Below are 18,745 nucleotides of genomic sequence, written 5' to 3' on the forward strand. Positions count from 1 at the left end.
TCGTGTTTGGAGAGCCCCTGTGTGCCTAAACTTGGAGCTCCCCCACAAATAACCCCATTTTGGAAACTAGACCCCCTAAGGAACTTATCTAGATGCATAGTGAGCACTTTGAACCCCCAAGTGCTTCACAAAAGTTTATAACGCAGTGCAGTGAAAATAAAAAATATTTTTTTTTCCCTCAAAAAATTATTTTTTAATGCGCAATTTTTTATTTTCACAAGGGTACCAGGAGAAACTGGATCCCAAAAGTTGTTGTCCAGTTTCTCCTGAGTACGCTGGTACCCCATATGTGGGGGGGGGGAACCACTGTTTGGGCACACGTCGGGGCTCGGAAGAGAAGTAGTGACATTTTGAAATGCTGACTTTGATGGAATGGTCTGCGGGCATCATGTTACATTTGCAGAGCCCCTGATGTACCTAAACTGTGGAAACTCCCCACAAATGACCCCATTTTGGAAACTAGACCCCCCCAAGGAACTTATCTAGATGTATGGCGAGGACCTTGAACCCCCAAGTGCTTCACAGAAGTTTATAACGCAGAGCCATGAAAATAAAAAAAATCATTTTTTTTCCCTCAAGAAAAAAAGATTTTTAGCTCACAATTTTTTTTTCACAAGGGTAACAGGATAAATTGGACCCCAAAAGTTGTTGTCCAGTTTGTCCTGAGTACGCTGGTACCCCATATGTGGGTGGGGACCACTGTTTGGGCACACGTCGTGGCTCCGAAGGGAAGTAGTGACATTATGAAATGCTGACTTTGATGGAATGGTCTGCGGGCGTCATGTTACATTTGCAGAGCCCCTGGTGTGCCTAAACTGTGGAACCCCCCACAAGTGACCCCATTTTGGAAATTAGACCCCCCAAGGAACTTATCTAGATGTGTGGTGAGCACTTTGAACCCCCAAGTGCTTCACAGAAGTTTATAACACAAAGCTGTGAAAATAAAAAATCATTTTTTCCTCAAAAAATGATTATTTTAGCTCGCAAATTTTTATTTTCACAAGGGTAACAGGATAAATTGGACCCCAAAAGTTGTTGTCCAGTTTGTCCTGAGTACGCTGGTACCCCATATGTGGGGGGAACCATTGTTTGGGCGCACGTTAGGGCTGAGAATGGAAGTAGTGACGTTTTGAAATGCAGACTTTGATGGAAAGGTCTGCGGTCGTCGTTACGTTTGCAGAGCCCCTGATGTGCCTAAACAGTAGAAACCCCCCACAAGTGACCCCATTTTGGAAACTAGACCTTCCAAGGAACTTATCTCGATGTCTGGTGAGCAATTTGAACCCCCAAGTGCTTCACAGACGTTTATAACACAGTGATGTGGAAAAAAAAAAAAATTTTTAGCCCCCAATTTTTCATTTTTCCAAGGGTAACAGGAGAAATTAGACCACCAAAGTTGTTGTGCAATTTTTCCTGAGTACGCTGATACCCCATATGTTGGGGTAAACCACTGTTTGGGCACACGTCGGGGCTTGGAAAGGAGGGAGCACTATTTGACTTTTTGAACGCAAAATTGGCTGGTATCAATGGTTGCACCATGTCGCGTTTGGAGACCCCCTGATGTGCCTAAACAGTGGAAACCCCTCAATTCTAACTCCAACCCTAACCCCAACACACCCCTAACCACAGTCCTAACCCCAACACATCCCTATCCCTAATCCCAACTCTAACCATAACCCTAACCCCAACACACCCCTAACCCTAATTCCAACACTAACACTAATTCCACTCTAACCCTAATTCCAACTCTAACCCTTTTTCCAACCCTAACCCTAACCCTCTTTCCAACCCTAACCCTAATGGAAAAATAAAAATAAAAATAATTTCTTTAATTTATTAGTTAATCCTGCCTATGGGGGTGATAAACGGGGGGTTTATTTACTTTTCATTCTATTTTGATCACTGTGAGAGTTTATCACAGTGATCAAAATGAATGAAGGGAAATTGCGCCGCCATTTTCCAAGATGGCGGCGCCCATGAAGCAGGACCAAGGGACACCGGGAGGCGGAGAGGGACATCGGAGGTACCGGGGGGTGAGGGGGGGGTCGGAAGGTGGGGGGAGCCCAGAGAAGGGGGAGGGGAGCTGATGGCGGCGGCGGCACATTGCAACAGTCAGTCGGTATCGGGGGCCGATCGGCCCAGTGAGTCGATGGGGGGGGGTTGGATCACGATCTCCAGCCATGTCCGATGCTACTGCAGCATCGGCCATGGCTGGATTGTAATATTTCATCAATTTTCATTGATGAAATATTACTATCGCTCTGATTGGCTGTTAAAAGTGAAACAGCCAATCAGAGCGATCATAGCCACGTGGGGGCGAAGCCACGCCCCCTGTGGTGAAGAACAAAGCCCCCTGTATCTGCAGGTCGGGTGACCTTTCAGTGACCTAGGTCACCCGACCCGCAGGGGGGCTTTAAAGTCATGACGCCACATAGGCGTCATGGGTCGTTTTGGCACGACTTTTCATGACGCCTATGTGGCGTCAAAGGTCGTGAAGGGGTTAATTCGCCCTCCCACACTGTATAAATTATATATATTTATTTGCATTTTGCAGTGAGAAATAAGTATTTGATCCCACTGGCAAACAAGACTTAATACTTGGTGGAAAAAACCCTTGTTGGCAAACCCAGCAGTCAGACTTTTTTGTAGTTGATGATGAGTTTGCACACATGTCAGGAGGAATTTTGGTCCACTCCTCTTTGCAGATCATCTCTAAATCATTCTATGGGATTAAAGTCTGGAGACTGGCTAGGCCACTCCATCACCTTAATGTGCTTGCTTTTGAGCCACTCATTTGTTGCCTTGGCTGTATGTTTTGGGTTATTGTCTTGCTGGAAGACCCAGCCATGACACATTTTTAATGTCCTGGTGGAGGGAAGGAGGTTGTCACTCAGGATTTTACGGTACATGGCTCCATCTATTCTCCCATTGATGCGGTGAAGTAGTCCTGTGTCCTTATCAGAGAAACATCTCCAAAAACATAATGTTTCCACCTCCATGCTTGAGAGTGGGGACGGTGTTCTTTGGGTCATAGGCAGCATTTCTCGTCTTCCAAAAATGGCAAGTTGAGTTAATGCCAAAGGCCTCAATTCTTGTCTCATCTGACCACAGCACCTCCTCCCAATCATTCACAGAATCATCCAGGTGTTCATTGGCAAACTTCAGACAGGCCTGCACACGTGCCTTCTTGAGCAGAGAGACTTTGCGGGAACTGAAGGATTTTAAACCTTTACGGCGTAAAGTGTTACCCATGGCTTTCCTTGTGACTGTGGTCCCAGCTACCTTGAGATTAACAAGTTCCTTCCGTGTAGTTTTAGGCTGATCTCTCACCTTCCTCATGATCAAAGATACCCCAAGAGGCAAGAGGTGAGATTTTGCATGGTGCCCCAGATCGATGTTAATTGACAGTCATTTTGTATTTCTTCCATTTTCTCACTATTGCACCAGCAGTTGTCACCTTCTCACCGAGCATCTTACTTATAATTTTGCTGCCCATTCCAGCTTTGTGCAGGTCTATGATCTTGTCCCTGGCATCCTGATAAAGCTCTTTGGTTTTGCCCATGTTGTAGAGGTTAGAGTCTATTTACTTGAGTCTGGACAGGAGTCTTTTATAAAGGTGACTATGTAAGAAAGCTGTCTTTAATGCAGGTAACAAGTTGATTAGGAGCGTCTAACTGGTCCGTAAGGGCCAGAGTTGTTAATGGTTGGTAGGGGGTTAAATATTTCTCACTGCAAAATGCAAATAATGTGATTTTCTGGATGTTATTTTTGATATTCCATATCTCAATGTTAAAATTAACCTACCCTTAAAATTATAGACTGTTCATGTCTTTGTCAGTGGGCAAACTTACAAAATCAGCATAGGATAAAATAATTATTTTCTTCACTGTATGTTCGAGCCCCCGCAGCTGCATATCTCAAGGCTGTTCAACAGCCGCAACACTCAGGGATTGCCTAACAGGAAACGCTGCATGTCTTGCACCTGTCGAACAGCCGCGAGACATGCAGCCGCGGGGGCTCGAACATATTTTTAGAGCACGCCGAAGACACTCGGTTAGCATCCGAGCTTGCTCAGATAACACCTTATCCGTGCTCATCACTAATCTTTACACATTTACATAGTTATTTATCTCATTTTCTTCTAAAAAAGCATCTGAGGCTCTTTTGAAACAATCAGCGGTTTTCGTTGTGACCGAACTATTCCACAGATTAATAGTTTTCAGGGTAAGAATTCCTGTCTCTTCTGGAGATTTAACATTTGTTTCTCCAGATGGAGAGTGACCCCTTGGTCTATTGAGGAGTTTTACATGAAACAGCTTTTGACCATACTTTGTTTCTGGGGCATTCATGTCAGGGCTGTGGAGTCAGAATCATGGAGTTGGAGTCTGTGTCCATTTTGGTTGAGTCGGAGTCAGTCTAATATGGACCGACTCAGACTCCTAAATATACAGTATAATACATTGGGTTCAGTGCAGGATTTTTTCATAAGAATTTGGGAAAGTGATGATCTAAGGATCTCGGATTTTAGTGGGGATGAATCTGTGCTGCACTCTATGTACATGCTCGGTAATGACCAAGGCTGTGGAGACGGAGTTGGGTAAACCCAGGGCCTCCTTTCTATAAACTGGTGCCCAAAACAGAAAGCACAACCTTATATGTTGGGTAATGTGGTAGTATTACGTACCTGTCCTGCGAGTCCATGCCTCTTTTAATACATGGCAATATCCTGCTCGCCTCAGAAGCTACTGATTGACAGTGCACACAGTTATTTACTATGTGGTCTACTAGTCCTTGTCAGCTATGGTGTGAGGTTCTCACTACCATTCAAAGTACCCTCAGGCTGAGTTCACACGTGGCGTTTTTTTCGCGTTTCCGCGGCGGTTTTAACCGCGCGATTTTGCAGCGAAAACGCGAAAAATAAGCATCCCATGCATTCCTATGGGATTCCGCAATGCTGTGCTAATGCTGCGGTTTTTACCGCGGCGGAATCGCTTCGCGGTAAAAACCGCAGCATGCTCATTAATTTGCGGAATCGCGGCGATCCCGCACCCATAGGAATGCATTGTTCCGCTTATTTCCCGCATGTGGCTGTGCCCACCATGCGGAAAGTAAGCAGAACAATTGCGGATGGTACCCATGGTCCGGAGGAGAGAAGACTGTCCTCCGGGCTTTGGGTACCATATCCCTGTAAAAAATAGAATTTAAAAATAAAAAATAGTGTTATTCTCACCCTCCGACGTCCCGCGCATCTGTTCCCAGTAATCCTTTGCGAAAATGCTCGCGATGACGTCCCTTCTCGCGGGATCGCGAAGTCTCGCGGTCATTCGCGCGACGTCATCGCGAATTACCGCGAGACGTCGCGATCCCGCGAGAACTGACGTCATCGCGAGCATTTTCGCAAAGGATTACTGGGAACGGATGTGCGAGATGTCGGAGGGTGAGAATAACACTATTTTTTTTTTTTTACATTCTATCTTTTACTACTGATGCCGCATAGGCAGCCTCAGTAGTAAAAAGTTGGTCACACTCGTCAAACACTATGTTTGACGAGTGTGACCAACCTGTCAATCAGTTCTCCAAGCGATGCTACAGATCGCTTGGAAAACGCTAGCATTTTGCAAGCTAAATACGCTTTCAAAATGCTAGTTTTTCCGCGGGAATTTAAAATGCGATTTTCCCGCGGACTGGAATTCCGGAATTCTCGCGGTAATTTCCGCGAGAGTTCCGGTACGTGTGCACTTAGCCTCAGGGGTTACTAGCGAATATAGCCTGGAGGGGTCCCCAAATATTAAAACATAACCTTTAATCAATTATTAAAAAGACAAATATCACAAACATATTTGGGGACCCCTCCAGGCTATATTCGCCGGTCTGCTAGTCCATCCAGTGACTCTCCTAGTTTTATTCTCTCTGATTGACATTACATGATGTTATTTACTCTGTGGTCTACCAGTACAACCAGATCCTTCTCTACAAGTGAATCTCCTAGTTTGACTCTCCCTGATTGACACTGCATGCTGTTATATAGTCTGTGGTCTACCAGTACAACCAGATCCTTCTCTACAAGTGACTCTCCTAAGTTTTATTCCCTCTGATAGACATTACATGCTGTTATTTAAGGTACTGTCACACTTAGCGATGGACCAGTGATATGACGCGGTCAGGATCGCTGGTGCATTGCTAAGTGGTCGCTAGTGAGCTGCCACACAGGCAGATCTCACCAGTGACACAGCAGCGGTCGGGGGTCGCTACTTACCTGTCAGATGCGGCGATCATGACGTCCTCCTGCCCGCGTCCACGCGTCGCTCTTCGGCGCCACAGGAAGCTGACGACGAGAAACGGCCCAGGCCGTTCTCGTGCGATCAGAGATAACCAGTGGGGGAGCCGGTCAGAGGTAAGTATCAGACATAGCGATATAGCTAGCAATATCGCTGCTACGTCACAAAAAACAGTGACGTTATAGCGATATTGCTAGCGATATCGCTTCGTGTGACAGGCCCTTTACTCTGTGGTCTACCAGTACAACCAGATCCTTCTCTACAAGTGACTCTCCTAGTTTTATTCTCTCTTATTGACATTGCATGCTGTTATTTAGTCTGTGATCTACCAGTACTCCCAGAAGCTTCTCTACAAGTGACTCTCCTAATTTTAATCTCCGTGATTGACATTGCATGCTGTTATTTAGTCTGTGAGCTACCAGTACTCCCAGAACCTTCTCTACAAGTGACTCTCCTAGTTTTACTCTCCCTGATTGATATTGCACACTAGTATTTACACTATGGTCTACCAATACACCCAGATCATCCTCTACAAGTAGCTCTCCTAGTTTTATTCCCTCTAAAACATATGCTGCTCACATATTACATGTGCAGATCTTTACACTTTTCCACATTAAATCACATTTGCCAAGTAGACACCCAAGTAGACGTACATTCAGTTTCTCCAAGTGTTTTGTCTATATGTTTTTCCCCAAGTACCGATCTTCGGTTTGGTTGTTTATATTTTAGATGTTGCGTCACTTATATTCACGGATCGATCATTTGGATTTACATTGTGTGTATGCACTAAACAAATCTTTGGATATTTATGTCCCGTGATACATTGGTTTATAAAACAAAATAAAAAAATTAAAATAAATCTACAAAAAAAAGTTATTTCTTTCAATTCCCACAGAAAACACATGTCCACTAGTGACGCAATATGAAACTACAAGGGCACGTCTCGCATTCCTGGAGGAGCCAGAAGACTTTGTCTGCTCTAATTAGTACTAAGTCTTCTGAACATTTACATACATTTCATCATCCGCCTCTTGCACAAAAAAGGTGCTGGATAAATAAATTATTTATCCATTTAAACCTCTTCATCTTAATAGACCTGGGGATTTTTGGAATCCATCTACATCCATGCCTGGCGGATTTAATTTTCTGGCACTGGAGACCATGATAAATTGTGTAATATTCCTGCCCAAACAGAATAAATTAGATCTGACGGTAGGTTTGTGAAATTGGCCATACATTAAATGTGCACTTGAATGTAGCTTCAAGTTTCAGACAGAAACAGACAAGATAAGTCAACGTAATGAGGCCGGAAAGTGTTTAGCTTCACAAACCAAGAACGGGTGCTCGATGCACCATGGCGGGCCATACAATTAAGTGGACCTTCCCACCTACTTATCAGTGCACATCCGAATCCAGGCTGACCTGTGTAAACAAGCTATAAAATGACTACTGATTAGCAAACAAGCAGCTGGTCGGCGCTCATTTAAGACCCTGAGTCTGCCCGTGTAAATATACACCTTAGAACGCACAGAAGATATCTTGGCCGTCTCTTCCATACATAGGAGTGCTCACTCTGGGTTGGGTGCTCCCAGGAAAATGTTACCCCCTGACCGCATTGTGGCTGCTGTGCAGATGGTGGAGGAGGATAATGCTGTAGGCTTGTTCCTCAGGGACCGGCCTATTTCCAGTGATGGGAAATTTTAATACTTCAACACAAGATATTTTGGACTATCACAGCTTCCAGCTTTGTGGGAAGACCCTATTTTGTTCCTCATGACTGAGCCCAGCGCACAAGGCCCATACAATCATGGAGGGTAAGTTTGATGGAAGACCCTGATCAGCCCTCAGCCTCATCAAACACCTATGGCGAGCCCGGCCTCTCCCCAACATCAGGGTTTGACCTCACAAATGTTCTTCTGAAGGAATGAGCAAAAATTCCCAAAGATATCCAGAAAATCTTGTCAAAACCCTCCCCAGAAGAGCCAATTTCATATTAATGTCTATGAATGTAGAATTGGAGGTCAGAAAAGCTCCATCAGTTTATGGAAGGGGCACTGTCTTTCCATAGTGCACACCTATGTTTGTAGATCTCTCATCATATGCCTAATGCAGACGTGACTTACCCAGGAGCAGCCTTGTGAGCCGCTTCCACCGCGTTGCGCACATCTTTCCGGTTTCCATCCGCTACATACGCCATGAAGGCACCGTCAGATCCAAGGATGGGTCGAGAGTACATACCGTCTGGACGTTTTTGGGCGCCTCCATAATACAGCTTGTAAGTTCTATCAACACTGGAGGCAAACAATAAAACAAACAGAAAAAAGATTATTCACATGAATGTCCAAATGCGAGACTCGTCATCATCCCACTGGAACACAGACGACAGATCTCCTAACATATCTCGGTTTTAATCAAAAAATTCTCCATGATGTAGCCATACTAGAACTTATTTTCTTAGCACTCGTTTCATTTTATTGATTTCCAGGCGGAACAACAGAGGCACAAAGCAAAGTCAGCGCATAAAAGGGACATAAACCCATTAATAAGGGGAAATAACCACCTTACAGCATTATTAAGGAGGAATAACACAAGCCGTAGGACTAATACGAGGTATGTCAGAACTTTTTTAAATTATATAACCCTGCCTCTGATAAGGAAACTGCTGAGAACTCTTCAGGAAAGGACAGTCAAAAACCATTGCAAATTGCAATCTATTATACAAAAACCTGCTTTTAAATAATACATTTAGGTAATTTTCGGACGACGGCTTACAATTACAACTTAATAGTCATTTTATATTTTATTTCAGAAATCAACGGTGCACATGAAAGTAAGGAACTGTAATATATCTAATCCACTTCTTTCTTCACCAGGATGGATTGATTATTCTCAAAATTCTCAATTCAGGGGTAAAATTTGTGTTCAGTGAAGATATATTTTTACATTACGGAGACAGGAGATGACAGTTGGTGCGGGTAAGACTATGGGGGGGGGGAGGAAGCAAGAGAGAACGCAGCACTCCTACTTTCTCCTCCCTCCTCAGTTTACATAGAATCTCATAAGCACCAACTGTCATAAAACTCAGTAATATAAAAATCTGACTTCACTAAATAAAGATTTAATCTGTGAATTGAAAATGAATGATTAGTCCAGGAGGGGAGAGAGGCAGATTTTTCTGATAAGGCAAACCACGTGTTCCCAAAAATAAGCCATAACATTACTTTACAGGATTTTTGGAAAATGCATGTAATATAATCCTCACTACAAAAATAATCCCCAATTACAGTTGGGTCTGATGTTTGGGGTTCACTGGAGTCCCAAAGCTTGAGAAATAGCTTTATAACCCTTTCCAGACTCTCAATTACTTGGTTTCTCATTTGTTTCAGAATTCCTTTGGATCGCAGCATGATGTCTAGCTTTTGGGGAACTTTTAGTCTATTTCACTTTGTCAGGCAGGTCCTATTTAGGTGATTTCTTGATTGAGAACAGGTGTAGCAATAATCAGGCCTGGGTGTGGCTGGGGAATTTGAACTCAGCTTCCCAAAGATGTGATAAACCACAGTTAATTCATGTTTTAGTGGGCGGATGGGGCAATCACTTTTTCCACACAGTGCCCTGTAGGTTTGGATTTCTTTTTCCCTTAATAATAAAGACCTTCATTTATAAACTGCATTTTGTGTTACTTGTGTTATCTTTGTATAATATTTACATTTGTTTGGTGATCTGAAACATTTAAGTCTGTCAAACTTGCAAAAGAAAAAGAAACCAGGAAGGGGGCAAACACTTTTTCACACAACTGTACACGCGTACGTGCAGTGTGTGTATATATATGTGTATGTGCAGAGTGTTTGTGTGATGACATGATTATATTTGAATAAATAAATTTGAATATTTGATTTTTGTTCAATAATAAATGTGGATTGTTGTATATGGAATCAAAATAAGACCTACCCTGAAAATAAACCCTAACCCATATTTTTGCACAAAAAATAATATAAAGAACCTGTTTTATTTTGGCAGAAACATGGTAATGCAAAGTTACTTATTTTCACGAATATTATTTATTAGGTAACAATAAAAACCACAGTTACTCTGTTTGCAGAAGAGAATTATCATCCTGTAAAACTATTTAATCTTATTATCTCCAGTTGTAGGAAACAACGTCAGCACAGACTGGTGAATATCATTCAGCACCTTGTATAAAACAGCAAATAGTCTGAACACACTGCACATAAACAGCAACAACACATGTAACTGATCAGAAGAGGTAAGCCAGAGATTGTGATCCTTGTATCTATAGGGTCACTTTCCTTAACCCCTTAAATTTCTGGACACTTTTCCCTTTTTCAATCCTATCTTCTAAAAATCAGAACCTTTTAATTGAAGACTTGAGTTTTAGCTACCATTTTCTGCCACCATTTAAAGTGGAAGTCACCAGGTCAAAAATGTTTTTCCCTTCGTACTAGAGATATGGGCCTTTATTTGGTGCAATTTTGATTATCTTTCCTAACGGGGCGTGGCTCAGAATAATTAAGCAGAATAATCTAAGACACGCCCAAGAGGATCCCATAAGCCACACCCTCTTAGTAAAGACCAAAAAAAGCACTAAATAAAAAAGGCCAATATCTCAACCTGTATGGATGACTTAAAAGGAAAAGAAAGTGAATACTCAGGAGAGCAAAGGGAATAAACTAAGAAATAAAATTGGACACTTTTGCAACGGAGATGGGTCCCCTTTCATTAACATACATACAGTACAGACCAAAAGTTTGGACACACCTCATTCAAAGAGTTTTCTTTATTTTCATGACTATGAAAATTGTAGATTCACTCTGATGGCATCAAAACTATGAATTAACACAGGTGGAATTATATAACAAAAAAATGTGAAACAACTGAAAATATGTCTTATATTCTAGGTTCTTCAAAGTAGCCACCTTTTGCTTTGATTACTGCTTTGCACACTCTTGGCTGTTACGAATGGGTCACCGAGGAGAAAAAAACAAAACAAGCTAAGTCACAGAAAACCAGAGAGGTTGGTAACTATGCAGATTGCAGATCCCTGATCTTACCACACAACCAGCAGTAGCCGTGGAGCGTGCCTACGATGTTCCTAGACGCCTCGTCACGGCCGGAGGACTAAATAAGCCTAAAGCAAGAAAAGGGAAAACTAACTGCCCCAGAGCAGACCCCAAAGGAATAGATAGCCCCCACACATGTATTCACGGTGAAACAAGATGAAGGCACAAACACAGGTAGGAAAATAGGCTGAGCAAATGATGGGGCCCAAACTAACTAGACAGGAAAGGAAAGGAAATACACTGTCTGCAACCTGCAAAAAACCCTACAAAAATCATGTCCAACATTTCTGATAGCAAAATTAACCCTGAAGTCACTAGACTTCTCCCACTATATAAGCACTCTGAAATATTCTGAGACAGAGCAAAAAGAGACCGAACTAGTAAGGGACAAAAAGCCAATTGGCAAAATGCTGATAAATAAGAGTGGAAATTCAGCACAGCCCCCAGCAGGGGCTGGCTGACCACACCAAAAAACTGAATAGACCAACAAAATCAAGTGTGAACATTAGCAGAAAAACTTAGCTTTAGATGACTGGAACAGAGCTGAAAACCAAGAGCTGACAAGCCAGAAGGAATCACCAGCATCTGAATAGGGCGTCGGCTGTCTTAAATCCAATCTGAGACTCCTGAGATCCAATCGTCATCCTCATTCTCAGGTGGCAGATCTCCACCGATCAAATCAGCCTCTCTACCTCCTGTTACCACCAGAGGGAGTCTGGAAGGAGAACTCACAACTGGTGAACCAGAGAATGAACTCACAACACTTGCCATTCTCTTGATGAGCTTCAAGAGGTAGTCACCGGAAATGATTTTCACTTCACAGGTGTACCCTGTCAGGTTTAATAAGTGGGATTTCTTGCCTTATAAATGGGATCCGGACCATCAGTTGTGTTGTGCAGAAGTCTGGTGGATACACAGCTGATAGTCCTACTGAATAGACTGTTAGAATTTGTATTATGGCAAGAAAAAAGCAGCTAAGTAAAGAAAAACGAGTGGCTATCATTACTTTAAGAAATGAAGGTCAGTCAGTCCGAAAAATTGGGAAAACTTTGAAAGTGTCCCCAAGTGCAGTGGCAAAAACCATCAAGCGCTACAAAGAAAGTGGCTCACATGAGGACCGCCCCAGGAAAGAAAGACCAAGAGTCACCTCTGCTGCGGAGGATACGTTCATCTGAGTCACCAGCCTCAGAAATCGCAGGTTAACAGCAGCTCTGATTAGAGACCAGGTCAGTGCCACACAGAGTTCTAGCAGCAGACATATCTCTACAATAACTTAAGAGGAGACTTTGTGCAGTAAGCCTTCATGGTAAAATAGCTGCTAGGAAACCACTGCTAAGGACAGGCAACAAGCAGAAGAGACTTGTTTGGTCTAAAGAACACAAGGAATGGACATTAGACCAGTGGAAATCTGTGCTTTGGTCTGATAAGTCCAAATTTGAGATCTTTGGTTCTAACCACCGTGTCTTTGTGCGACGCAGAAAAGGTGAATGGATGGACTCTACATGCTTGGTTCCTGTCAGAGACACCGCACTGCACTTGCTCATAGAGCCAGTGCGCGTTTCCTGAATACAGAAGCAGTGCTAAAAGATACCTGTAGAGACGGGCAGCAGAGGTGACCATGCGTGCTTCAGGCTAATAGTGTCAGGGGCCAGTCAGCGCTGGAAAGTAAAGAGGCATAGGACCTGCGGACACTGAAAATGAATAATCTGCACGGGACCTATGGTCATGTGACTGCAAGGGGGCGTGGCTTAGCGTCCTGTATTCAGATAGGACAGGACACCATACAAACAACTCAGAGTCAGACAAAACAGAGGTCACAGCAGTACGGGCAAACGAGGTACAGGAGGGACAAACAGACGGGTAGTCAGACAGAGCCAAAGGTCATACACAAGAGGACGACGTGGTACCAAGGGGACAAGCAGAGAGAAGTCGGGTCACAAGCAGAGAGTCATACACGAGAGGTAGCGCAGTACAAGAGGGTCAGGCAGAACTCGTAACAGGGACAGAACCAGATCACAACCGAACAAGCAAGCAAGATATCAGGCACAAGGCACACGTATACAAGAGGTCACTTAACTCAGCCGAGGGCAGGAGTATAACTGACACCGGACCCAGGTCCAGTGAGCACTAAATAGCCTCCTGCTGCCAGAGAGAGGCAGCACAATTAACCCATAGTCTAACCAGGATGGGTCAAAGCGAAATCCCGTCCTGGATCATGACAGTACCCTCCTCTCAATGGGGGGCCACCGGGCCCCCAGGTCTCTCAGGGTACTTGGCGTGAAAGGCTCGGATCAACCGATCCGCATGAACTGATCGAGCAGGAACCCACGAGCGTTCCTCAGGACCGTAGCCCTTCCAATGTATCAGATACTGAAGGGCGCGACGGACCAACCTGGAGTCGACAATTCGTTCCACCTCGTACTCAGCCTGCCCATCTACCAGAACCGGTGTCGGGGAAGATGATGATCCCTCCCCACTGGACCTCACAGGTTTCAAAAGGGCCTTATGGAAAACATTAGGGATCCTTAGAGATGGCGGAAGACTCAACCGAAAAGCCACCGGGTTAACGGCTTCGGTAATTACATAGGGACCTATAAACTTGGGTCCAAGCTTCGCAGAGGGGACCTTGAGCCTTATATTTTTGGTGGATAACCATACCTTATCTCCGACCTGAAACACTGGACCCACGGATCGTTTTTTGTCCGCAAAAAATTTAAATTTGTCCTGGGCCTTCGTAATGTTATTCTGGACCTCCCGCCATACCTCCCCCAACCGCTGGATCGTCTCGTCCGCCCCAGGACACCCAGAATTCAAGTGGGAAAATTCTCCTAAATGAGGATGAAACCCATAATTGCAAAAAAAAGGAGATGTACCCGTAGACTGGTTAGTGCGGTTGTTAAATGCAAACTCAGCCAATGGTAACACAGAACACCAATCATCCTGTCGGGCTGAGGTCAAACAACGCAGAATTTGCTCCAGAGACTGATTGGTCCGCTCAGTCTGCCCATTAGTCTCTGGATGGTAGGCGGATGAAAAGGACAGACCAATACCCAACTTCCTACAAAAAGCTCTCCAAAATCTGGACACAAATTGCACTCCCCTATCAGACACCACAATCAGGGGTACCCCATGCAACCGCACCACATGCTCCACAAACAATCTGGACAATGTTTCCGCATTAGGTAGAGCTGCCAAAGGTACAAAATGTGCCTGCTTACTAAACCTGTCCACTACGACCCAGACCACGGTATTACCCTTGGAAGGGGGAAGGTTGGTGATGAAATCCATGGACAGATGAGTCCATGGTCTCTCAGGAATTGGCAGTGGTACCAATTCCCCGGCCGGCCGGTTATGGGGAGTTTTCGCACGGGCACAAACCTCACACGCAGACACATACTCCCCAACATCAGAGGCTAAAGAAGACCACCAGAATATTCTAGCAATGGCCTTCCGGGTCGCTGAGATCCCTGGAAGTCCACCCAGAACTGAGTCATGGAACTCCTGGAGGACCTTGAGACGAAACTGAGCTGGCACAAAAAGTTTATCCACCGGCTTAGCTGAAGGTGCAAGAGCCTGGGCTTCTCGAATCTCCCATTCCGACACATTAGAAACCTCTGCCACCACCACCCCAGGCTGAAGAATGGAGGATGGAGGTTCCGGGGGGGACACCGGATCAAGACTGCGTGACAACGCATCCGCTCTGATATTCTTGGATCCTGGTCGAATAAGTGATCGAGAAGTTGAATCAGGAAAAAAAAAGTGACCATCTAGCCTGTCTGGGAGTCAACCTTTTAGCTGACTCAATGTAAGCTAGGTTTTTGTGGTCCGTGATTACCGTTATAGGATGAACAGCCCCCTCCAAAAAATGCCTCCATTCTGCAAAAGCCAATTTTACGGCCAGAAGTTCCCGATTCCCCACATCATAGTTTCTCTCCGCAGGGGAGAACTTCTTTGAGAAAAAGGCGCAAAGGTCTTAAATTGGTCAAAGTGGCGGGTCCCTGGGACAATACCGCCCCCACCCCCACCTCTGAGGCGTCTACCTCAACAATAAATGGTTCAGAGGGGTCCGGTTGGATAAGAACCGGGGCCGACATGAAACATTTTTTCAAAAACTGAAATGCCGCTACCGCTGCGGTTGACCAATTCTTGATATCGGCCCCCTTTTGAGTCATGTCTGTGAGGGGTTTAACCACATGTGAGAACCCCCTTATAAATTTCCGATAATAATTAGCGAACCCTAGGAAACGTTGCAGACCCTTCAAATCACACGGTTGAACCCACTCGAGAATGGCCTGCACCTTATTAGGATCCATGCGATTCCCTTCAGCAGACACGATGAACCCCGGAAAGGACAGTTCCTGAACAAAAAATAAACATTTTTCAAGTTTAGCAAACAGACAGTTCTCCCTGAGCCTTTGGAGAACTGCCCGAACATGACCAATGTGAGCCTGTTTATCAGGCGAGTAGATTAAAATGTCATCCAAATACACCACCATAAAACGTCCAATCAAATCGGAGAACACATGATTTATGAAATTTTGGAAGACCGCTGGAGCGTTGGTCAGGCCGAAGGGCGTGACCAAATTTTCAAACAACCCTTCAGTAGTGAGAAAAGCGGTCTTCCATTCATCTCCGTCCCGGACTCGGATAAGGTTATACGCTGCCCGTAGATCTAATTTCGAAAACCACTTAGCTCCGGACAACTGATTGTATAAATCAGGAATAAGTGGAAGGGGATAAGTATTCCTCACAGTTACTTTATTTAACTCACGAAAATCGAGGCATGGGCGCAAACCACCGTCTTTTTTTTTTTTTTACAAAAAAGAACCCTGCCGCCACAGGAGAAACAGAAGGACGAATATGTCCCTTACGGAGGCTTAAGGAAATATATTCCTTCATCGCAGCCCGTTCCGGACCCGAGAGGTTATACAGGCGGGCTTTGGGCAATTTAGCACCTGGAACCAGGTCAATGGCACAATCAAATGGGCGGTGTGGTGGTAAAACCTCAGCCTCTTTTTCGGAGAAAACGTCAGTATAATCTATCAGGCACTCCGGAATGCCTTCTAGACCCACGGACGACACAGACACAGAAACAAGACATTTCTCAGAGCAATAGGGACCCCATTTAACAATATCCTGAGATTCCCAATTAATCACAGGATTATGCAGCTGTAACCAGGGGAACCCCAACACCAGTCCCGCAGGCAGGTTGTTCATTACAAAACATGAAATACGTTCCTGGTGTAAGGAACTCACTTTAAGGAGAAACTCTTCAGTACAAAACACAATGTCATTCTTAACCAGTGGTGTTTTGTCAATAGCAACAAGGTGAATCGGAGTCTCCAACCTAACTGTCCCTAACTTACACCTGGCCACCAAGTCAGAGTCAATAAAGTTCAATGATGAACCGCAATCCACGAAGGCAGAAGTGGATGTGGAGACACCCCCACAACAAAGTTCCACTTGAAATGACATTTTAGAAAATGCAGAAAAGGGTACCTGAGAGCCTGGGTGACCTCCACGATAATCACCCGGGCTCAGTCGCTTGTTGGTTAGTGGCCGGGAGGGGCAATCCTTTTTCCCATGTCCAGACTCGCCACTGTGAACACTGCATTTTCTCACGTGCCGTTGTCTCCTTTCTTCCTCCTTAAGGTTGATGGTTCCCATCTCCGTGATTTTCAATGAAGAACTGGCTCCCCTTCCTTGGGAGGATAATGATGTCTCGGTTTGTATCACTCCCCTTGCCCGTAACCTGCGATCCATTCGGACGACCTGTGTCACAGCTTCCTCCAGGGCATCAGGTGGGGGGTGTAGAGCCAAGGCGTCTTTCAGATGCTCAGACAAGCCTCTACGGAACAACCCCCGGAGAGCGGCGTTGTTCCAGCAGACCTCAGCAGCCCAGCGTCTGAACTCTGAGCAAAACCACTCGGCTGAGTGTTTCCCCTGGCAAACATTCATCAGCCTGTCCTCAGCCATACGCACCCGATCAGGCTCCTCATAAATATGCCCCAGGGCCTCAAAAAATGCATCCACAGTCATACGCTCAGGGGCCGTGGTAGGAAGGGAGAAAGCACAAGCTTGGGGGGGCTCCCCTTAACAGAGACATAATGACCCCCACTCTCTGACTTTCATCCCCAGAAGAGTGTGGTCTTAAGGAAAAAAAAAAAGCTTACAGCCCTCCTTGAAAACTCTGAAGTCATTTTTATCTCCAGAAAAGGTATCTGGTAACTTCACTGGAGACTCAGGGGAAATTAATGTAACATCCCGAGCCCCCCATGAAAGAACTCCCTGCACAGTGTCGGCGATCAGCTGCTGAGACTGAGCCAGGACTCTTTGCTCTCCAAAGAGTTTCTGAGACATCTGAGTCAGCTGCTTTACCTGCTCAGAAAGAGTGTGCACAGGATCCATCACATACACAGGTGAATGGGAGCAGAGAAAAAAAAATGGTATAGGTCAGTTATAATGTCAGAGACACCGCACTGCACTTGCTCATAGAGCCAGTGCGCGTATCCTGAGTACAGAAGCAGTGCTAAAAGATACCTGTAGAGACGGGCAGCAGAGGTGACCATGCGTGCTTCAGGCTAATAGTGTCAGGGTCCAGTCAGCGCTGGAAAGTAAAGAGGCATAGGACCTGCGGACACTGAAAATGAATAATCTGCACGGGACCTATGGTCATGTGACTGCAAGGGGCGGGGCTTAGCGTCCTGTATTCAGATAGGACAGGACACCATACAAACAACTCAGAGTCAGGCAAAACAGAGGTCACAGCAGTACGGGCAAACGAGGTACAGGAGGGACAAACAGACGGGTAGTCAGACAGAGCCAAAGGTCATACACAAGAGGACGACTTGGTACCAAGGGGACACGCAGAGAGAAGTCGGGTCACAAGCAGAGAGTCATACACGAGAGGTAGCGCAGTACAAGAGGGTCAGGCAGAACTCGTAACGGGGACAGAACCAGATCACAACCGAACAAGCAAGCAAGATATCAGGCACTAGGCACACGTATACAAGAGGTCACTTAACTCAGCCGAGGGCAGGAGTATAACTGACACCGGACCCAGGTCCAGTGAGCACTAAATAGCCTCCTGCTGCCAGAGAGAGGCAGCACAATTAACCCATAGTCTAACCAGGACGGGTCAAAGCGAAATCCCGTCCTGGATCATGACAGTTCCCACCGTGAAGCATGGAGGAGGAGGTGTGATGGTGCTTTGCTGGTGACACTGTTGGGGATTTATTCAAAATTGAAGGCATACTGAACCAGCATGGCTACCACAGCATCTTGCAGCGGCATGCTATTCCATCCGGTTTGCGTTTAGTTGGACCATCATTTATTTTTCAACAGGACAATGACCCCAAACACACCTCCAGGCTGTGTAAGGGCTTT

General features: G+C 45.1%; 1 protein-coding gene across 2 annotated transcripts in view; it reads right to left on the bottom strand.

Annotated features, from left to right (window-relative positions):
• The window catches only part of ALDH16A1 (aldehyde dehydrogenase 16 family member A1), a 124,825-nt gene that overhangs the window by 47,680 nt on the left and 58,400 nt on the right, over positions 1-18,745 (bottom strand). For both annotated transcript variants that reach the window (XR_012231328.1, XM_073570994.1), the window contains exon 13: positions 8,402-8,569. Coding sequence is in view for 1 of the 2 variants with exons in the window: in XM_073570994.1 (XP_073427095.1) it covers positions 8,402-8,569 (168 nt within the window). In the remaining variant the exon portion in view is untranslated. The remainder of the gene's footprint in view (positions 1-8,401; positions 8,570-18,745) is intronic.

The sequence above is a fragment of the Dendrobates tinctorius genome, unplaced genomic scaffold, assembly GCF_039654945.1.
Source record: "Dendrobates tinctorius isolate UK_male_01 unplaced genomic scaffold, ASM3965494v1 ptg000028l, whole genome shotgun sequence".
Classification (NCBI taxonomy): Eukaryota; Metazoa; Chordata; class Amphibia; order Anura; family Dendrobatidae; genus Dendrobates; species Dendrobates tinctorius.